General features: G+C 40.4%; 1 protein-coding gene across 2 annotated transcripts in view; it reads right to left on the reverse strand.

The window, feature by feature from the left end:
• Positions 1 to 23,399, reverse strand: part of ANKRD55 (ankyrin repeat domain 55) — a 95,956-nt gene that overhangs the window by 40,013 nt on the left and 32,544 nt on the right. For both annotated transcript variants that reach the window (XM_032593157.1, XM_032593156.1), the window contains 3 exons: positions 17,322 to 17,452; positions 12,839 to 12,948; positions 2,998 to 3,058 (listed from right to left, as the gene is read on the reverse strand). In XM_032593157.1, the coding sequence (XP_032449048.1) occupies positions 2,998 to 3,058; positions 12,839 to 12,948; positions 17,322 to 17,452 (302 nt within the window). The remainder of the gene's footprint in view (positions 1 to 2,997; positions 3,059 to 12,838; positions 12,949 to 17,321; positions 17,453 to 23,399) is intronic.

Raw genomic sequence — 23,399 nt, forward strand, 5'->3', positions numbered from 1 at the left:
ATACTCTGGAAGAGTGTTTCTTATGGCGAAAAATTGGAGACAGCCTAAATATACATTCATAGGGAAATAGTAAAATAAAAGAAGTATTTTCCTAGTGTGGAACATCATGAAGCCATTAAAAGGAAAGAGACAGATCTATATGTATCAACATGGATAGAGCTCTAAGATATTGTTACATGAAGAAAATAAAGTTGTAGGGGCACCTGGGTGGCCTTGTTGGTAGGACTTCAGTTCAGGTCATGATCTCATGGTTCTTCAGTTGAAGCCCTGCATCAGGCTCTGTGCTGACAGCTCAGAGCCTGGAGCCTGTTTCTGATTCTGTGTCTCCCTCTCCCTCTGCTCCTACCCCACTCACACTCTGTCTCTCTCTCAAAAATAAATAAACATTTAAAAAAAAGAAAGAAAGAAAATAAAGTTGTAGAACAATATACAGAGTGTGATACTTTTTATGTTACAGTCCACATTTGTGAATATACAGAAGACATTGGGAAAGATTACCTGGAGGCTAAGATGGTAGGGTGGAAGTAATCAAGGACTTCCTATCGTTACTTGTAATATTTAAATTTTTCAAAAGCAAATGTGTTCATATATTACTTATGCAAGTAAAAACTAAGAATATAAAAAACTGTTTTAAGTCATTGAGGTCAGATCAGGACAGCCGCTAAGGCGATAATCACTTCCCTGATATAAAGTGCTATCATATTTTGTTTTACTTGAACAGTTATAGGAGAGAGGTTTTCTTTCTTCCTCTCTCAGTTCTTTAGTTTCAGTTTATAATCTAAATCATCTCTTAATGAAGTTAAATTTCTACTAATTGATTCTTCAATCTTTAATAATTTATTGTGATAAGCTTGTTAATCCTACAGTTATTCTTGGAATATAATTTCATTTGGATTCTGTAGAGGTATGCCTTGCTCTTTCCTCTTGTATTAGAAAACCATAATACTTCAGTAGCAGCATTAACTTACCTTTTCCCTCATTTTTTTTTTTTTTTTTTTGCCTTCCATCTTTTTTCCTTCCTGTTATTTAGCAGATATATGGTATGTGTGCACTTACACTTTGTTATCCCCTCAAACCTAATGGAGACTGATTATGCTTGGAGCTCACTGGCAAAGTGATTTAGGGAGAGGAAGAGTAGGCCACTACTCTTAAAAAGGAGGGAACACTACTTGTTCAGAACACTGAGAAACCAAATTCAGGAAATCTACCAAGGTAATGTTCCTTCCATTTCACAGCTGTCCTTACTTCCCAGTGCTAAAGAGCTTCTAGCCCTTATAAATTTATATGGATTGACCATACTGGCAACAAAACACAGGCAAGCATTAGCAGTTGGCTTACATAGGTTTCAGACATGCTGTGACATGGTCCAAAGAGAAAGCTGCAACACTGGATGTAAGTGTCCTTTATGAGGTCCCTTCTCCCTGCACACAAAAGCCACTGAGTCACATCGCTGGTGTAACAGTGGGAAAAATCTCCTCTGAGAGGTCATTTTGTGTGAGAAGGAACTGGAGGCATTTTAATATTTAGTACACATTATTCAGAAAGTATAACAATTACCACTGTTAGAAGGAGCTGGGTCTACTTTAACTGTCTCCACCAGGCAGGGGCCTCCCAGGGTGGGGAAGAGTACAGAAATAACACTTTGCTTTCAGCTGTTCTTTCAGGATGTTCTTTCAGCTGAAGGCTGGACAGAGGGGGAGGTCTATAAGAGGAGTTAAACTTTAGGGTATGAATGACTGAATTTCCCTCCTTTTTAAGACGCCCCAGTTTTGGTGAGTGAGGGTAAGAGCTGGAGGTGGGGGAAGTGGTCATCAACTTTCCCAAGCTCTAGATCAGCCGACATAAACTGCACCACTCAAGTTCCCTGCTTTCATACCATAGGCAGAGTGATCAAAGTGTGCTTTCTCATCTCTGGTTCTCATTTTTAAAGCAGAAGTTTAAAACAGTGAAATCCTCTCTTAGGATTTTGCTTTAAACCCCTAAAGACATGGCGGGTAAAAGTGGCGTGTGACCACTGAGTCAGGGTGGTGTCCAAACTCAGAACTAGGCTGTGAAGCAGGGGCTTTCTGGTGTGGTCATTAATGCCAACCCAGCAGGGAAGAAGCCTGTAATCAGAAAGTTCAAGAAAGACAAGGGGCCCAGCCTCTGTTAGGGCACTTCCTCCCACACTGTTGTTGCTGGCCACCTGGCTTCCTTGAAAACAGTGTAATTTGGTATTTGGAGGCATATGCACTTTCAATGCTATCAGACTTTCTTAAAGTTATCAGACATTCTTAGTAAAGCACAGCCAAACCAAGCACATATTATATTAAAGAAAAATAAAATGGAAACCAGGTATTTAAATCAGTTTAAAGAAGCTTGTTAAAGAAAACAGGCTGGGTAATGAAAAATCAGTCCTGCTTTTTCAAAGATTTAAGCAGTTAGAATAAGATCCTAAGCTACTCTGGGGCAGCTCTGCCTGGTATCCAATAACACTCCAGCAGGAATTTTGCTTGAGAGTGCTACACTGTCTTCTTGGAAGCCTTATACTGTCTCTGCAACATAAAGGAAACAGCAATTGTGATCACCGGCATTAATAATGAGGCCTCCAGAGCCTGGAATTATCATCTATCTGTCATCTTTCACTCAAAGAGAGAAAACTGGCAGCCACAGCTTGCCATTGAAGTTTCTGGGACTCAAAAAGACAGGAAAGAGCAATATTTATTTCTCAATGTCCAGAGGGAAATTACAAAATTTCAGTGGTATGATAAAAGCTTAAGTACTTAATGCAAGAAATTCTTCCCTAGTAGAAGATACCCATACCCATGGTGGGGAAAAATTTCTGCCTGAGGGTTAATAGTAAAGACACAGGCTACCCCCTCAGGGTAGGATCCCCAAAATGTGCTCCATCCCCTCCTTGACCTTTATGATAGGAAGCACTGGTTCAGAAAAGCCCTTCCTGCTGTCCTAAAATGCACAATGGCCAACTGTTCCTTGAGATGTTTAAAGAAGGCTCACCTCATTGTCCTGGTGATTAATCTCGCTGAGATTTGACTGTTGCACCAACACTGTTAGGAGCCTGTGAAGAAAAATGGAAGAAGAGGCTCAAAAGAACAGAATGTGTATGAGAACATAACATTATAAGTACAGTCCACCGAAGGCCTCCAAATGAAGATGAGCCCTTTCTGTTTATCGAGGGGGAAAGATCCATAGAAAAGAAGACAGTGTGATTGGTAATAAGGCACCTGAGGGGATTCCTCTGTCTCTTCTCGTCCCACCTCCTCTCCATCTTGGTGCTCTGGAGATGGGGACAGGGACAAAGGGAATGGAGAAAGTGAATCTGTAGGCTCATCTTCTTCACCAGACCTGTGTTCTTATGTGTGCACTTTAAGAACTAAATTCCTCTAGGGGTGCCTGGGTGGCTCAGTCTGCCTTCGGCTCAGGTCATGATCTCACAGTTTGTGGGTTTGAGCCCCGCATCGGGCCCTGTGCTGACAGCTCGGAGCCTGGAGCCTGCTTCAGATTCTGTGTTTCCCTCTCTCTCTGCCACTCCCCCACTCACACTCAGTCTCTATCTCTCAAAAATGAGTAAACGTTAAAAAAAAAAAAAAAGAACTAAATTCCTCTAGCACTTATTCTTCATTCTTTTACATGAACATATGCAGTGGTTTCAAATTGCTTCACCACTTGGTACATGTGTCACACCTTGTAAGTGTATATAGATTATGCTAGGAGACAGCATTTACGACTTTGCTTATTTTTTCGAAAACATGCAAATGTCTAGGCATGAAATGACAGTAATCAGTGTGAAAAAACTATCAGTGATTCTCAAGCTCAAGTTTTTATCTCACTTGGGTCCCACACTTGGTTGACTGAGGTCTACATTGTGGGAGAGAAGCAGTTGATTGTAGTTGGTAGGGACCCAGAATCTGGAGCCAGACCACCTGGGTTCACATCCCAGCCCAGCTACTCGCCGGCTTTATGACTGAAGGCAAGTAACCTCTCTGTGCCTAAGCTTCCTCATCTATAAAATGGGGGTAAAAAAAGTGCCTACCTTACAGCTCAGTGTGAGGTTAAATGAGTTAATGCATACAGCACTTATAGCATGACTGGAACACAGCAAGTGTTATTTCTAGAACACTTAACGCTAGAAGTTTTAAACCCTGGCTCAAATCTCAGAATCCCCAGGGGAAATTTTTTAAAACCACAAATACCTGGATTCTGTATTCAGTATTTCTGACTTCGTAGGTCTGGAGAGAAACTCAGCTTTCACAGTTTAAAAGGGTTGCTCGGGAAATTCTGGCAAACAGGTCTGAAAACCACTGAGACAGGTACTGAATAAATTAACCAATTGATACTCATTGCTGTGAACTGTGTTCCTCCTGCCCGCAAATTCATTCGGTTCTAACCTCCAGTTCCTCAGAACGTGACTATATTTGGAGATTGAGCCTTTAAAGAGGTAATTAAGTTAAAATGAAGCCATTAGGCCAGGCCCTAATCCAATCTGACTGCTGTTCTCAGAAGAAGAGATTAGGGCCCACCAGCAGCATGGATTGCAGAGGAGAGACCACGTAAAAAGGCAGCAAGTGGCTGGCCATCTGCCAACCAAGGACAGAAGCTTCAGAGGAAACCACCTGCTGCCACCTTGCTTGTGAACTTCTACCCTTCAGAAATTCGAAAAAATAAATTTCTGTTGCTTAAGCCATCCATTATGTGGGTATTTTGTTACAGCAGCCCTAGCAAACTAATACAGTCATGAAGATGATAAAGGATTGTCTATGGGGAGACCATTCAGATAATTCAGACAATTTCTGAAGGAAATTCAGAAACTATTTTTGGAAGAATTACTTGAAAAAAATCAAATGGTTTAGCCTTTTCCCCAGTCAGATTTTCATTGTCTTTTATTTTAGATGACATTTAGTCTTGAGTCTTAAATTGCTACCTACAATCGAATAAAAGAAAGTGGGACTGATCATGTTGCATTAGTGGTAAATGTAACACAGAGAGAGCTTAAATAGGGATGCATTTCTGGTTATTTGCTGTGGAGATGAAATAGCCAGGAAGCCTAAGGTTTAAATCTAGTCTTACCTCTTTTGGGGAGCCAGGATAATGCTGTGATTTAATTCTGCCCTCCCTGCTGCATGACCTCTCTGAGCTTCTGTATCCTCACGTTTATCATTGGGATAATAACAGTGGTGGTGTAAAGACTGAATAACATAGTAGGTATAAAGCTCCTAGTACACAGACTTTAAAAGAACAGTGGCACTGAATGCAAGCTTTCTGGATTCTAAAATTTCTCCACCTAGTGGGAAGAGGCTATAATAATTGCATTTTTGGATAACACTTTTTATCTTTGTAACTATATTTCACTACTGGATTTTCCCCTTCTAATTGCTTTAGAAGGCTGGAGGGCAACTGGTGACTTTCTTTTCTCTTTACTGGCCATTGCTTAGTCTCTAGGGTTCATTTGGTCTGAGTTGTGGGGAGAGAGTGGGAAAGAAAGGCAAGAGGTCAGCTGTGGTCCAATCTGGTTATCCTCGGCCAACCCTAAGGAGACTGAGATCATACATAGCCAGACAGGATCTTCTGGGACTGCTCCAGAGCAGTGATCACACTGAAGGAAGTCAGGCTTTGACTTGATGGGAATGAGGGAGGGGAGAGCATGACCTCCTGTCACATCCTGGTGGTGGGGGTATTCCAAAGTTCATGGGATGAATCCTGTCTCTGGATATTTTTCTATTTGCCCCTCAAATCCATTTGCTGCCCTGCAATGTCCTGCTCTGAGGTTGACCTGCAATAACTTTATCATCCAACTTCCTTTGCCCTCTGACTGCTTTCTGGGTTTGGCCAGGAGAACTGGCAGGAGAAAGGAGAGAAGCCACTTCCCTTTCTGTCAATGACTTTTCCCCCTTACCAAAGGCCACAGCTCCTGCCTAGTGGGTCCTCTTCTACAGCCAGAACCCTGAAGAGGTTCCAGTAACAGCTCCATTCCTTGATCCTTTTGGCCTAGTGGTGGAATACTTTCCTGCTTTTTTGGGGAAAGTGGAGGTGGGGAATTATGTCACCATCTCTTGCTAGTTAATTTTAAATAGTCTTCCATTAAACTTTGTTCAGTTACCTTTTAATATTCTGTGACGTCCTTATTGTGACCCTGATTGATACATGCCAACCTATATTGCTTGATTCCATTTGATTCCTAAGTGTCTCAGATTCAATAATCTCCAAAGATGGAAACAAATTTATAGATAAGTATTCTCTCTCTCTCTCTCTCTCTCTCTCCCTTTGTGAGAGCAAATGATCTTGCTCTCAGGGCCATCATACATTGCCTTGGTGGTAATTCAGACTGGACTAGAGAGCAGGTGTTTGGTTTCAAGCCTAGGGCTTCCATGCTGTTCCATGGTACAGGGGAATCTGCCAGGTGCTTGTCTCACATCTGTCTTAATTACCAGAGGATTTGAAGACCCCTTAGTTTTGTTTTCTCAGAGCCCTCGTTCTGTGCTAAGGTAGCTTAGAAGTATTCCTCCCAAGATCCCCAGCCCAGTCTCTTATTAGCACCAGCTCTGTCCTGTTCTCAGCTCTCTAAGAAGCCACACAAAGCCCACCTTATCCCAGGTGGCAGGATACCAGGCACAGAGGCCCAGCAGGAACATTCTCAGATAGGCAGCATGATGAGTGGTAAGAAAACAGGTGCTGGGGCCAGACTGCCTCCATTAGAATCCCTGCTCCATTACCAACCAGCCAGTAACCCTACACAGGCTATAAAACTCTCAGTACCCATATTTTCTTATCTGTGAAATAGAAATGATATTAACACCTCCTTCTTAAAGATCTGTTGTGATTTTAAATGACTCAGTGCATATGAAATGAAACACTTAGAATGACATTTACATGCCAATGAATATTCTGTATAATTTAATAAAGTTTTTAAAAGCTCTTGCTCTTTATATTTTGGGATCCCCTGATCTCAAAGATCAGGGAGAGATCAGCTAGATGTATAGTGGGGGGTACCTTGTTTCTGTGGGCTTTATTTTGCTGACCCCTTGGACTCACAGCTCTGAATCTGTCCAGCACAGTGATGGTTGGGGAAAAGGGTCCCTAAGCCACCTGTCTGCCCTCCTGTTCCTGAAGCTGCTGATGTGAGAGTATCCTGAAGTATATCATCCCCCCACAGGTTAGAATGCATCACCTGGTAATGCGAGAACAGGACCCCAAAGAAATAATTTCCTTCCTCCCTCTATCTGTCATCAAGAGTCATGAAAAGAGGCAGAGCTGCTGGCACTCTGGCAGGGAAAAAAAAAAAGAATCTGCCAGTAACCATGGAGACCATGAAAAAGACCTCCAGAGAGCCCTGTGGCTGCTTTCAGAGGAAATCGCTGTTTGCCTTCCAATGCTTGCATGTGTAGCGTTGTACAAACACAACTCCTTTCTCTTTGGAGCTTCCTCTTAATGATCATGCCCCCTCTTTCACACTGGCGCCCTCTGAATGTCCTAGAAGCAAGAAAAGCCCTAGGGAGCTGAAAGGGAGAAAACTTGGACCTGCTGAGAAGCTCAGGGTTCAAAGCAGGAAAGGGACTCGTGAGATGAAACCTGCGTTTCTTTGCTTTTGTCCATCCAACTTGCTATCGTGTTCATGATTATAAATCCCTTATTCTTGCATCAGCTTAAATCCCCACTGAGCTGCAGCTTAGCTAAGGCTGTACACTGGAACTGGCTGGTTTGTTCATGAGTTGTTTGCATCACAGAACCTTGCTGGAGGGCTGATTGAGGTGTCCCCTTGGCTTGTTTACAAGCAGCTACAATTTGAGGCTTCATTCTAAATAACCTCTAGTTGAGCACTGAGTGGAAGGAGCATGCTTAGATTTGGAAATCTAAGTATTAGTAGATTTTAAAGTGAGTATGAATACCTGAGTACAAGGACATAATGTGGCCCATATATATGTTTAGGATTAGGGGACAAATAGAGATGAATGTACACTAACAAAGGTAAGGAAGGGAGTTTCAGGGAAGCTGAATGGTTGAATTTGATGCTCATTGGATTCTAAAGCCTAGTAATGCTCTTATAGGGGCCAAGGGCAGGCCACCCTAAGATGGGCCACTTTGGCACGGACATTACTTTGAGTTAAAAGCAATCAAAACCCAGTTGATTCAGGGGTGCCTGGGTGGCTCATTTGGTTAAGCATCTGACTTCATCTCAGGTCATTATCTCAATATTTGTGGGTTTGAGCCCCACATCTGAGCCTGCTTCAGATCCTGTCTCTCTCTCTCTCTGCCCCTCCCCTGTTCATGCTCTGTATCTCTCAAACATAAACATTAAAAAATAAATAAATAAAAAAAAAAGCCAGTAGATTCAGAGAACTCTCTTTAGCTCCCCCTCAATTGCTTGCCTGTACCAGAAAGAGAGCTATTAATAGAGATTCCCTTTCACTTAACAAACTTACCTGCCTAATAGGGCAATCTTTGTTTTCCAAACATTTCCTCTTAACTTCCTCCTAATGGAATTCTCCCCTTTGTATCCTCAGACCCCAACACCTCTCCTTAGCTCTTCTATATTCCCTTAGTCAGTTGCCTGTCTTTGGAATTTCCATGTCTGTGTGGATTCCCTGTACATAGGCTACTAAATTTGATTTTTTTTTTTTCTGTTAATCTGTCTCATGTCAGTTTGATTCTTAGTCCAGTTAGAAGGATCTTGAAGGATGGAAGAAATTCTTCCTCCCCCACACACCTGTATGTGAACATATGTTTTGTGGACCTGTGTGTGCTAAGGTGAAGAAGGCTGGAGTGAGAGCTGGTGGGGTGGCAGGAGCAGGGATTCATTCTTTAGCACTGATCTATGGTATTTCTTTATTTCAGTCTATCTCCTATTGTGATTATCACCCTGTCATCACCATCATCAATACTTACCGAACACTGACAATGGACAGTGGTCAGTGTTTTTTTACATATTTTCTCATTTATTTCTGCCGATTTACCATGAAATAAATACTGTATTATTCCTACTTTCTAGGAAAGAAAGCTAGCTGAGCCTTGACAAGTTAACTTTGTCCAAGATAATATGGTTACTAAGAGATGGACCAGATTCAAATCTGGTCAGTCTGACTCCAGAGCTGGCAGTCCTGACCATCCTTTACCTCAATCCAAAAGGGATATTAGGTGGTTTTTAGATACATATAGTAAAACAAGATTACAAGTGAAGAAACTAGTCCAAGAGAAAATAAGGGCAGGGTAAATAAGATGCAGTTATGGTCCTACACGTGTGCCAGAGGTGGGACACAAACTGGGGTTTGGGTTTTTTAAACATACAGAGAGAAATCATAGGTCACAGGGTCCACAGAGTAAAAATAAATAATTTATCAGGAGAAACACAGCAATTCTTCCTTTAGTAGAATTTTTTTGTGTGTGGTTTCTCATTTTTTAGATGCTGTAACAAAGTATTTCCTGACAATGAAACAATAAGGAGTTTTGTAAAGCTTCTTAGGGTAGGGCTTAATGACAGACTGTGGCCATTAAAGTACATCCTACAGGGTCCACAGTAGTGGATCCTAGGAACAGAGTAGGCACACGGGCAGGTTACTTAGCCTCACACATGCACTAGGCAATTAATTATCTTCTTAGTGCCTCAGCTTTCTTATCCATAAAATGGGGAGAGAAATATTACCTATCACATAAAGGTGTGGTCAAGATTAGATGAGATAGTACATGGAAAGCACTCAGAACTTTGCTCAGAACATGGTAAATAATCAGTGCTATTTGTCTTTCTTTTCCTCATCATTGTAAATGCAGACCTATAGGCTTCAGTGGTTAGCCAAATCGGCTTACAGTTGTGTCCACTTAGGAAAATTAAGCAAACAGGTTTGCATGGCCTAATGGAAGGTCGCTCCTGCATTATGGTTGTAGGATTAGGAAGTACTCACAAGCCAGACTATATATATATATATATATTTTTTTTTTTTTTCAGAAAACAATTATGAGTTCATGCTGATACATAAACAAATGGATGATAGAAGGCCAACTTTTGTGCCATAGGACATTGCTTGGCTACTTTCTGCTTGAAACACTGAATGCAGATGCTATCAAACACTGCCATGGTCATAAAATTTCTCATAAACGAATGATAAAATATCTAATTTTAAGCAATGTAATGCCATAGGGAATTTTTTAAGGCAAGCTAGTTTCTAAATGTTCTCTAGGTAACAAAGCCAGTTGCTTTGCTATATGGGTTGTTAAGGTTTCACACGATTCATTTTTGGAGAACATTTACCAGAAATGATGATTTTGGTTTTGGAATAGTTAATCTTAATCTTTGGGTTTTCCTAGTTGCCACAGCTAGTATTATCATAAATAAAGGAGGATTTTATCTTCCAGAATCAGCTAAATGTCCATTTAGGACAATAAAACCATATCATCAGCACACAGAAGGATGTTTATTTTTCTGGCTTTAGCTTTTCTGAAGGTGGTGGCTGGGTCACTAGGTATAATTTCAAGAAAAGGGGAAACCACAACTCTGTGTTATCTCAGTTATAGTGATGTAATGTAGATCCTAGAGAGTCTAGGGACACTGCTGGGCATAATATGAAATAGACTAATATGTCCACAGAAGAGGAAATACAGTTGGATTGGTTTTTAATTTATCACTGTAGTGATTTGAAATGATGAGCCTAATCAATTGGCCAAATTAACATCAAGCATGCTTTTGACTGAGAAGTCTTAGTTCACCCCTCAGGTGCAATGGCCTGATGACAGAGACAGCTTTTCAGCAAAATTCATGAACCCTTTTCTTAGGTTGGAGTCATGGTTGGGAGGTGGATTCTATATTCCCAAGTACTCCTTAAACACAGGGTGGTACATGACCAGTGTGGTAAATGACTAGTCCTTATTAAAAGAATGTGAGCAGAGGGGCGCCTGGGTGGCGCAGTCGGTTAAGCGTCCGACTTCAGCCAGGTCACGATCTCGCGGTCCGTGAGTTCGAGCCCCGCGTCGGGCTCTGGGCTGATGGCTCAGAGCCTGGAGCCTGCTTCCGATTCTGTGTCTCCCTCTCTCTCTGCCCCTCCCCCGTTCATGCTCTGTCTCTCTCTGTCCCAAAAATAAATAAACGTTGAAAAAAAAAAAAAAAAAAGAATGTGAGCAGAAGTGAATTGAATCAAAAGCTGAGATTTTAAAGAAATAAGGTGGGGAGACTTCTTCATACTACTCTTTCCCCATCCCCAGACTGAACAAAGAGAAGCCACAAGATGGAAGAAACTTAGGTCTCTGAGTTACCATATGGAGGGGAGCCACCCTCCAATCCAGGAACACCTAACTGGGACAAAGCTTTTATTGTGTTAAAAAACTGAAGCTTTGGGTTTTATTTGTTACAAAAGTTATAATCACCATAACAAAAGCCGGTATTTACCTTCCGGAATCAGGCAGATTTTGAAATGACCACTCAGTGAGGCTGGTATACCAAGTAGAGTAAATCAAGGTAGAATAGTCTTAAAGGTACATTTTAAACATATATTTGGAACATTATTCTTGGGATAACAGTATGATTTTGTGACTAAATATTTTTGTGGGTTGTCTAGAAAAGTCATTCTTTCTTTATCCCAATTCATCAAAAGGGAGTCATCTCTTTATGATGTCTATTGATTGTTAGCTCTGAGCTTGCTGTTTCTTCTCTAAACTTCCTTGTTTTGTTGGGCTTTGAGTAAATCCTAGTTTTCTATTATTCCTGGATATAATCCAATGATAATAAGAGGCAATGCTTGGTTGGGAATAGTTCTGGAATTTCCCAAACCCTTTTGGTGTAAAACAGAATGAAATGAAGAAATCCTGTTACCTCTCAACCTGGAAGAGGCCTTGGTCTCATGAACCCCCTCAGAGCCCCTCATGTTAGTTCTGAATTCAGGGTCTAGAGGATGAGGCTCCCAGATGATGAGGCACACCCTGTGGTGCTGGCCTGTGCCTAGCTCTGGGGAATGCTAAATTCCTGTCAGAGGCATGTTCTGTGCTAGGGAGGTTAAGGAAGTGCCCAGAATGTTGCTGATACCACACTGGGAAATGCTATTATTGGCTGCTCCAAGGGGCTTTCAAAAGATTGGACACCAAGGACTTTTAGACACAGAGGATTGGGGAAGCTACACTTGGTCTGGACAAAACTTTTTCCTTTGTTGCTCAATTGTCTTACAAAAATGTGACCTTCTTGATCATCCAACTTATTTGTGTATATTTCTTCACACAGCTCCCAGAAGCTCACAGGCCTGGTTTTCCTTCTAACCCACTGGTTCCCCTGTCTCTCTCCTTTACTGAGTCCCTTGCCTCCTTCCAACCCATAAATGTTGGCGTGACTCTGACTTGAGACATTAATCTTTCTGCCCAGTCAGTGCTCTTCCACTCCCCTCCCCACTATTTGAAATTATCCTATTTATTTTAAAATTACCCTATTTATTTGTTTACTAGAGTGCTGCTTAGCTCCTTCACTAGAATGTAACCTCTGTGAGGTCAGAGACGCTGTTGTGCTTACTGGCAACCACTGGGGCCTAGAGGAGCACTTGGTCCATGATAAGCACTCGACAGTGACTGAATCAATAAATGACTAATTGAATGGATGAATATGTGAATTCAGATGATGAAAAATAGCATTTCTTAAATCAGAGTGTAGGAGAAAGGGTTTTTCTTTTTAATTTATTAAACAGGAGAGGAATGAGATTAGAGTTTAAGATTCTTCCAGGATATTTTGATTCACTGAGATGAGGTCCTATCTGCTGCAATGTAAAAAAAAATGGATGGGCTTTTTCTTTATTCACCTCAGAGGGTTAATTAGGTGACCTTCTAATCCAAGTTAAGTCTCTCCAAATGTGAGGATTGTGTGAACCTGGCTACTTACCTCACATCAGGCTCAGCAGTGGCAGCATGCAGTGGCAGACGGCCATTTTTATCCGGGATATTGTGCTTGGCACCATTCCTGAGCAGACTCACACAACCTTCTAGCCAACCCTGAAATATAAGAGCAACTGTGTCATTATATAACACAGCCTGGTATAACAGACCAACAAACTCTCTCCAGTTTTCTTTCTCTTTTTTCTTTGGTGTGGCTATAAATATGTTTTGTTTGATTTGAAGTGGTTAAGGATCACAACCTCAACTTCAGCGGAAAGCTGCAGACCTTGACATATGGGTTCCTGAGTACTCTGGAGGACCTTTACCCTGTCGGGTATAGATGGATTCCTAGACTCTCTCTTCTGTCTCCCATTCCCCATTTCTTACTTGCTGATATTCCACTTTTATACGCAGTTCCTAGGGATCAATATGGCATGTGGTAGTTCTAACCTCGCATTCTGTAGGCTTAGCTTCAAATCATGCTTGTCAGTGGTCTGACGTGGGTGCCATGGTCCAATTCCAAAAACTGTACTCCTATATCATTCTTGAGTCCCAGCCTCCACTCTGTGCCTCAGTTTATCTATATCTGATAAACAGGCTTTGGTCCTCTTTTCCAAGTTCTCTTTCTAGTAACCACAAGGATAATATTTTTCTTATTCTAGTCAGTCTCCCTCCCAATGTCTAGAATCCTAGTCTAAGCCATAATCCAATGGCTGGGACCCTGCCATCTTGTTGACTGATATGTCTGATGCTGAATATGGGGGTATCACCAGGACCCTCTAAGGGTTCCCTGTTGCTGGGCTTCACCCACTATGAATTCCCTAAGAAGCTTTATGTGAACTCCCTGCTGTCCACTAATTCTCCAGATTGAGAGTGGCATTGCTACATCTCATGCTTGTCCCCTTCTTGGTTAGCACTTACAGCTGGGTCATTTCCCCACTATCTCTCATTTCAAAGGGCAGATATAATCACAGGCTAGTCCTCCCTCCCTTTCTGTTCTGACCCAGCCCTACTGATAACCAAGTTTGGCCAAGCAGAATGCTTCCTACATTCATCCAGAACCATTGGGGTTACTCCTTCAGTTATAATTAGATATATAAGTAGATGAAGCCATTATTACAAAGAATAATATATATGATAACTCTCTGTTCTGCCTTCATTCCTTTATAGCTAAACTTCAAGACTACCCCATCAGAAGAGAAAAATGACTGAAGATTTCCTCTCACAATACTGGAAGCAATGGGGGGCTCCTGGGTGGCTCAGTTAGTTAAGTGTCCAGCTTCAGCTCAGGTCATGATCTCACCGTTTGTGAATTCAAGCCCCGTGTTGGGCTCTGTGCTGACAGCTCTGAGCCTGAAGCCTGCTTTGGATTCTGTGTCTCCCTTCTCTGTTTGCCCCTCCCTTAATCACACTCTGTCTCTTTCTCTCAAAAATGAATACACATTAAAAAATAAAAAATAAAAAAATACTGAAAGCAATGAAAATCAAAATGTTACTAAATGAATGGAGAAGAAAGATAATAAGAAAAGAACTTTTTGGTTCTGGAAAGTCTGGAAAAAATCTTTTAATAAAAGCACATTCGTAGGTTATAATATTGAATATGGTTTTGAATTGACCAATAATATATAAGTCTTAAGTAGAAGCAAATGTTTTTCAGTCTTAAGTTATAATTTACTAATGTATTAAATCTGGTTTTAGTTTCTAATGTCCAAGTCATCAAGATCTCTGATTAAAAGGAAAAAATATGACAAAGAAACCCAAAAGAAAGGCATACTGAACAAATTTTAGAGTTGCCTAAGTTTTACACTTATTGAAAAACAAATCTCCTGATGGGGGAGGGTTTGAAACATTTTTATCATCTTGCAACATTTCCTGGAATTATGTGTATGTGGTTTTCTTTTTTTCTTCAGAAAAGAAATCAGAAAAATCACTGAATACACTTGAAACCAGTGGTCACTATTCAGAATCAACAAGTACATTTTTTTATTTACTGTGTGCTGGATGATTCCGCATGTGTTTCTCCTTCAATTGTGATAAGTGTAGGATAGTATTTCCACTACATTTTACAAATGAGGAAGGAGACACAAAATGGTGAGGTGATGTGTCTAAGGTTACACATCCATGGTAAGTGTATGTGTATACTGAGTTTGGAGCTGTGATGGACACTAAGTTGCTAAGTACGCCCTTTGCCAAGTTTCTCTTCAATACTTGAATTCAAACATTGCCAGAAGGGGTTGGTGGGCTCCACAGTGCAATCCCCAGGACCACCCACCCCCTTCTCAGGGAACCTCAGAAGGAATAGGGAGGGGTCCTTGCTTGGGTTGCCACAAAGAAGTGGGGGCATCAATAAGAGGGTGATGCCACATGCTGTCATGCAAGCATACTTCCTTCATGTAGCTCCTTTGAATGCATTCCTAGAAAGACTTGTCTGCAAAGGTGGCACCTCTCTAGGCTCACTATTCACTGTGATCTACAGGATACTTGCTGTAAAAAGCCATAGCAGGAGCAATTATTAAGACATGTGCAAAAGGGAAGGGGCCTGGGAGGGCATTCCTGTGTCTCTCAGAGATATGACACTTCACCTACTAGTCATAGACCAATGGTTTTCAAACTTGGGTGGGTATAAAAATTGCCCAGGAGGTTTGTCTGCATAGACATCTCCTTCCCATCCACTACCCTGTCTGCTCCCAGTGTGTGACTCAGGAGGGCTAGTGTGTATTCCTGGAAAGTACGTTTGAAACAAGTATTCCAACACTTCAAAAAAATTCTTTCCAGTTTAAATCTAAGTCCTAGAGAAAGAGGGCATGCAAATAGAAAAAGGAAAAGTAGTTGCTAAAAAAAAAATCTCTGTGATAATTGGGCAATGCCTCATGCAATCTATGTTAGATTGTGGCAGGAAGGTGTGGTATTTGGGAAAGGGAAGAGTCCTATTTCAGCAAGGCAGTTTCAGGACACCGTGGGGCTTGCCCAGGATGAATCCACCACTGTCAGTGGGCAGCAAGAGCAAATCCAAGAATCTACTTTGGCTGCAACAGTAGTTATGGTGAAGATTTCTGGGAGCCTCATTAGAGGTGAAGGAGAATGATGACCCACATGTGGCACTAAGAAGAACTTGCTTGACATAGACTCAAAGTAGCTCTGGGGTTTCCTAGAAGGAATGCAGGGAGGATTTGAAAAGAGAGGGGCTTGAACGTTTTCAGTAAGGCTTACCAAGCTTACCCAATGTTGGGAAATGCTAAACTGAAATCTCTTGATGAGGACTGGCTCTATACAATTTTTATTTATTTATTTATTTATTTATTTATTTATTTGTTTGTTTGTTTGTTTATTTAGAGAGACAGAGAGGAGGTAGGGGGAGGGGCACAGAGAGAGGGAGAGAGAGGATCCCAAGCAGGCTCAATGCTGTCAGCACAGAGTCTGACACAGGGCTTTAACTCACAAACCATGAGAACATGACCTGAGCTGAAATCAAGAGTCAGACGCTTAACCGACTGAGCCACCCAGGTGCCCCAACAATTTTTAAATTGAGTACTGATTGTGGGTTGAGTCCTATGCTTGGTATTGCCCCTGAATAGTCTGGTATTTCTCCCCTACTCCTACCCCCGACATTTCCCAGCATTCCCCATATTTCTCATCCTCTAGCTTCCACTTAGCTGATCCTACCCCACAATGTTACCTGCAGCTTCAAATGCTACCACCCACTCAGGGTATTAATGGAGTGGGTTCTTTTTTTTTTTTTTTTTTTCAACGTTTATTTATTTTTGGGACAGAGAGAGACAGAGCATGAACGGGGGAGGGGCAGAGAGAGAGGGAGACACAGAATCGGAAGCAGGCTCCAGGCTCTGAGCCATCAGCCCAGAGCCTGACGCGGGGCTCGAACTCACGGACTGCGAGATCATGACCTGGCTGAAGTCGGACGTTTAACCGACTGCGCCACCCAGGCACCCCAGGAGTGGGTTCTTAAAAAGAGTACCAAGTAAGTCCAGAAATGCTGCAAGGCAAATTCTGCTGTTAAAATGGAAAATAATATTTTTCTTTTAAAAAAATGTTTATTTACTTATTTTGACAGAGATGGGGGGAGAAAGAATGGGGGAAGGGGCAGAGAGAGAGGGGAGAGAGAATCCCAAGCAGACTCTGCACTGTCAGCGTGAAGCCAGATGTGGGGCTTGATCCCACGAACTGTGAGATCTTGACCTGAGATGAAATCAAGAGTCAGATGCCTAAATGACTGGGCCATCCAGGTACCTCAATAATATTTTTCTAATGGCAAAATCACCTCTATCTTAGAAGATTGTTAGGAAGATCCAAAATGTCTTAGATCCACAAAAATAGCTCTTAGTAGTGCTACAAGTGTCAGAGATGATTGGAGCAAAGCTTCAAGTTTTATTTCCATTAGCATAAGTCCAAGAATACTTTTCTGCAAGGGGACACCATAACACCACACTAAGCCCTCCCCACTCCTTGACAGACACCACAGACATAATCAGTACCAGATAGGTTGCCAGGCATAGACTTGTGCGGCCATAAGCATCCTGCATGTTAATATTGGCCCCCATCTTCAACAACAGCTTCACTGTGTCCACTTGACGTCCAGAAACTGCATGCATCAAGGGTGTACATCCTGGAATGAGACATTTCAACAGTCTTTATAAAAATATTTGACTTCTGAAATTTATTAGCAGGCTTTATTTGCCTGTTCACTTATTATGCTCTTTGCAAATAAAGGAACTGGCCACAACACAAATTCAGCTGTTGAACTATATGAGACTGAAGAGAAATGAAGATGATTGTTGCTACATTTATGTAAACTATGTATTTTCTTAATGGCTGTATTAAATCTTCTGTAATTTTGCAGTAATTCATTGATTAAAACAATTTGTGCCAATGATTAAAAAATCCTCATTATTACCATGAGAATCAGCACCATTTAGGACATGACAGGTTTTTCCTAACCTGGTTTGAACAATGTAGAATCTGGAAGTGTTTGGAAGGCAACTCCAGCCAGGCAGACAGGTGCAGCATATTTTTATTAGAGATGGTAGATGATAAAGGGCAGTGATGGTTGCCTAGCCTTGGGTTACACACATTCTTAAGAAAAGGGTCAACCTTTATTGGAACACTTCTCTGTTTTGGTTAGTAATATAGGCCAAGGCATCTGGTTCTTTGTGGGTTTTCTTTCTGAAGAAAAACAGATGAAATTACACATTCTGATTAACTCGTAGACCTGTTGGAACAAGCCAGCCTGGTGAGGCAGAATCCAGGTGCTTCACACTCTTCAGGTGAAGAAATCAAACCTCGGACACAATTCTTTGCCAAGCTGAGACTTGTTTACATGCTTTTCATTGATAACATATTCTTAGAGTGCGCTGCAAGGTACTCGAAATGGACAAATTGTGGGGCTGCTGTTCTCATTGCAAGATTACAGCTGGCAACCCAGTTTCTCTACAAATCTCTCCTTTCTAATACTCGTTGGGTAAAAGCAGCAATGAAGCACTATGTCTTGAATAGTGGCAACAGTTCCTTCTTTATTTCTTCCTCTCTCTCTTCTCTCCTTCCTTCCCTCCTTCCTTCTCTCCCTCCCTCCCTCTTTCTTTCTTTGTTTTGGAGGGTGTTGAATTGCTCTAGCCCTGTTTGTTGAAGAGGCTTTCTTCCACTGAATTACATTTGCACCTTTGTCAGAGATCAGTTGAGTATATTTGTGTGAGTCTATTTCTGAATTCTTTGTTCTTTTCCATTAATCTATGTCTGTCCCTCAGCCGTTACCACATAGTCTTGATTTCTGTAGCCACATAATAGGTCTTGAATTTTGGAAGACTGATTCCTCCCAGTTTATTCTTTTTTTTTTTTTTTTAACATTTTTAATTCCAGTTAGTTAACATACAGTATATTAGTTTCAGGTGTACGATATAGTGATTCAACACTTCTGTATATGACCTGGTGCTCATCATGAGGAGTGCACTCTAATCTCCATCTCCAGAATTGTGATGCCCCCAACTATGCTTTTCTTTTTCAAGATTGCTTTGGTTATTTAGGGTCTTTTGCGGTTCCATACAAATTTTACAGTTGTTTGTTCTAATTCTCTGAAAAATGCTGTTGGTGTTTTGATAGGGATTGCATTAAATGTGTCAATTACATTGGATAGTATGGACATTTAACAATGTTTGTTCTTCTAGTCCATGAGCATGGAATGTCTTTCCATTTCTTTGTGTCATCTTTAATTTCTTTCATCAGTGTTTTATAATTTTCAGAGTATAGGTCTTTCACCTCTTTGGTTAGGTTTATTCCTAGGTATTTTATGGTTTTTGATGCAATTGTAAGTGGGATTGCTATCTTAATTTCTCTTTCTGCTGTTCATTATTGTCGTAGAGAAATTCAATAGACTTCTGCACATTGATTTTGTATCCTGTGACTTTACTGAATCATGTATCAGTTCTAGAAGTTTTTTGGTGGAGTCTATTGGGTTTTCTCTCTCTATATATAGTATTGCGTCATCTGCAAATAATAAAAGTTTTACTTCTTCCTTACTGATTTGGATACCTTACTTCTTTTACTCTTCTGATCATTGTAGCTGGGACTTCCAGTAGTATGTTGAATAGAAGTGGTGAGAATGGACATTCTTGTCTTATTCCTAACCTTAGGGGAAAAGGTCTCAGTTTTCCCCCATTGAGGACAATGTTAGCTGTGGGTTTTTCACAGATGGCCTTCATTATGTTGAGGTATGTTCCCTCTAAACCTACTTTGTTGAGGGTTTTTATCATGAATGGGTATTGTACTTTGTCAAATGCTTTTCCTGAATCTTACTGAAATGATCATATGGTTCTTATTCTCTCTTATTGGATGTGATGTGTCATGTTGATTAATTTGTGAATATTGAATCATCCTTGCAACCCAGGAATAAATCTACTTGATTGTGGATGATTTTTTTTAACGTATTATTGAATTAGGTTTGCTAGTATTTTATTAAAGATTTTTGCATCTGTGTTCATAAGGGATACTGGCCTATAGTTCTCTTTTTTTTAATGGTGTCTTTATCCAGTTTTGGTATCAGTATAATGCTGGCTTCATAGAATTAATTTGGAAGTTTTCTTTCCTTTACTATTTTTGGGAACAGTTTGGGAAGAATAGGTATTAACTCTTCTTTAAATGTTTGGTAGAATTTGCCTGTGAAGCCCTCTGGTCCTAGATATTTGTTTGTTGGGAGTTTTTTGATTACTGATTCCATTTCTTTGCTTGTTATTGGTTTTTTCAAATTTTCTGTTTCTTTATGTTATAGTTTTGGTAGTTTATATGTTTCTAGGAATTTATTTCTTCTGTGTTCAAATTGTTGGCATATAGTTTTTCATAATATTCTCTTACAATTGTTTGTATTTCTGAGGTGTTTGTTGTTATTTCTCCTCTCTCATTTATTATTTTACTTGACTATTTTCACATTCTTTCTTGGTAAGTCTGGTTAGAGGTTTATCAATTTATTTATTTATTTATTTATTTATTTATTTATTTATTGATTGATTGATTGATTTGTTCTATTGTCTTTTTTTTTTTTTTTAGTTTCTATATCATTTATTTCTTCTCTAATCTTTATTATTATCCTCTCCTTCCTTCTAGTGGCTTTAGGTTTTGTTTATTATTCTTTTTCTAGCTCCCTTTGATGTAGGGCTAGGTTGTTTATTTGAGATTTTTCTTGCTTCTTGAGGTAGAACTGTGTTGCTACTTATAGCAACCATTTTTGCTGCATCCCAAAGGCTTTGGATCACTGTGTTTTAATTTTCATTTGTTTCCATGTACTGTTTAATTTCTTCTTATATTTCCTGGTTGACCCATTCATTGTTTAATAGCATGTTATTTAAAAAAATAGCATGTTATTTAACTGCCATGTATTTCTGGTCCTTCCAGATTTTTTCTAGTGGTTGATTTCTAGTTTCATAGCATTGGGGTCAGAAAAGACATATGGTATGACTTTGATTTTCTTGAATTTGTTAAGACTTGTTTTTTGGCCTAATATGTGATCTTTTCTGGAGAATGTTACATGTGCACTTGAGAAGAATGGGTATTCTGCTGTTTTAGAATGTAATGTTCTAAATATATCTGTTAAATCCATCTGGTCCAGTGTGTCATTCAAAGCCGTTATTTCCTATTTTCTGTTTAGATGATCTGTCCATTGATGTAAGTGGGGTTAACATACCCTAGTATTATTGTATTATTATCAATCAGTTCCTTTCTGTTTGTTAGTAACTGTCTTATGTATTTGGTTGCTCCTATGTTGGGTGTGTAAATACTTATAATTGTTTCATCTTCTTGTTGGCTTGTCCCTTTTATTATTATATAGTGTCCTTTATCTGTTGTTACAGTTATTTATTTATTTATTTAATATTTATTTTTGAGAGACAGAGAGAGACAGTGTGTGAGTGGGGGAGCAGCAGAGAGAGAAGGAGACACAGAATCCGAAGCAGGCTCTAGGCCCTGAGCTGTCAGCACAGAGCACAATCTGGGGTTCGAACCCATGAATTGTGAGATCATGTCATGAGCTGAAGTTGGACGCTTAACTGACTGAGACACTCAGGTGCCCCCAATCGTTGTTTTAAGGTCTAGTTTGTCTGATATATGTACTGCTACTTTGGCTTTCTTTTCACATCTATTTGCATGATAGATGTTTCTCCATCCCGTCATTTTTCACTCTGCAGGTGTCTTTAGGTCTGAAAAGAGTCTCTTGTAGGCAACATATAGATGGGTCTTGTGTGGTTTTTTATCCATTCTATTGCCCTAAGTCTTTTGATTGCAGTGTTTAGTCCATTTACATTCAAAGTAATTACTGATAGATATGTATTTATTGCCTTTTTATTTCTTGTTTTGTAGTTGTTTCTGAAGATTTTCTCTGATCTTTTCTTGTCTTTCTCTCATGTTTTGCTGATTTTCTTTAGTGATATATTTGGATTTGTTTCTCTTTATACTTTGTATGTTTATTAGTGGCTTTTGATATATGGTTTGATATATAGGTTTGTTTATAACCTCTTATGCATATCATATAGGAGTCTATATTAATTTGATGGTCATTTAAGTTTAAATCCATTCTTTTCCCCTCTCCTCCCCCTTTTAGATATATGTTACTATATTTTACATCCTTTGTTTTTGTGAGTTTTTTGACTTTTTTTTTTTTTACAGAAATATTCACTTACTGCTTTTGTGTTTCCTGCCTTTATACTGTCACTTTTGGTCTCTTTTTCATTTAGAGTCACCTTTAATATTTCTTGCAGGGCTGGTTTAGTGATCATGAAAGGTTTTGTTTGTCTCAGAAATGCTTTATCTCTTCTTCTGTTCTCAATGATAGCTTTGCTGGATAGAGTATTGTTGGCTGCAGATTTTTCCCATTCAGCACTTTGAACATATTATGCCATTCCCTTCTGTCTTGCAAAGTTTCTGTTGAGAAATCTCCCATGAGCCTTTTGGGCTTTTCCATGTAGGTTACTGACTTCTTCTGTCTTGCTGCTTTTAAGATTTTTTCTTTATCACTATATTTTGTAAATGTTATCATACATCTTAGTTTGTTGATTTTGATGGGAATTCTCTATGCTTCCTAGATACAAATATCTCCTTTCTTCACTGATAAGGAAAGTTTTCAGCTATTATTTCTTCAAAGAAAATTTCTGCCCCCTTTTCTCTCTTCTTCTTCTGGGGCTCCTGTAATACAAATGTTACTATCTTTTTTTTTTTAATTTTTTTTTCAACGTTTATTTATTTTTGGGACAGAGAGAGACAGAGCATGAACGGGGGAGGGGCAGAGAGAGAGGGAGACACAGAATCGGAAACAGGCTCCAGGCTCTGAGCCATCAGCCCAGAGCCCGACGCGGGGCTCGAACTCACGGACCGCGAGATCGTGACCTGGCTGAAGTCGGACGCTTAACCGACTGCGCCACCCAGGCGCCCCCAAATGTTACTATCTTTAATGGAGTCACTGAGTATTCTTATGATTATTGCTTTAAATTCTCTATCAGGCATTGTTACTTAAAAATGTTTCATTTAGATCTCTGGCTCTGGCCCTGTTCTGTTCTTTCAGTTGGGATGAATTTCTCTGTCTCCTCATTTTGTCTAGCTCTCTGTGTCTGTTTCTGTGTCTTAAGAATGTCAGCTATGTCTTTTGTTATTGAAAGTAGTAACTTTATGAAAAGGAGGCCCTGGAGTGCCCTGCAGTGTAGTGCCCCCCGTTCATCAAGACCTGGCACTTCAGGAGAGTATCCTATGTGTGCTGCTTATGCCTTGCTATTGCATCTGAGTCACTTTTCTTTTCAGTACAGTTGTCTGCACTGACTCTGCCTGCTGTGGACTGTGCTAGCTCTCTGTGATGTTAGTGGACCCAGGCAGAGCAGCTCTGAGGGTGCATGATCCCTGGGGAACTTGGGAGCAGGGTGGCAGTATTAGCAAAATTTGTGTTGGGCCACTAGGCCTATGCTGGATCACCTCAACTGCTGTGGTGGCTGCAAGCTCTGCACTACATGGCAGGGGGCGTGTGGCTGGGTGCTGTGCTGTTGCTGGGCGGGGCTCTAGATAGCAGTTGTTCACCTGGTGGCTGGGTG

The sequence above is a fragment of the Lynx canadensis genome, chromosome A1 (genome assembly GCF_007474595.2).
Source record: "Lynx canadensis isolate LIC74 chromosome A1, mLynCan4.pri.v2, whole genome shotgun sequence".
Taxonomy (NCBI): Eukaryota; Metazoa; Chordata; class Mammalia; order Carnivora; family Felidae; genus Lynx; species Lynx canadensis.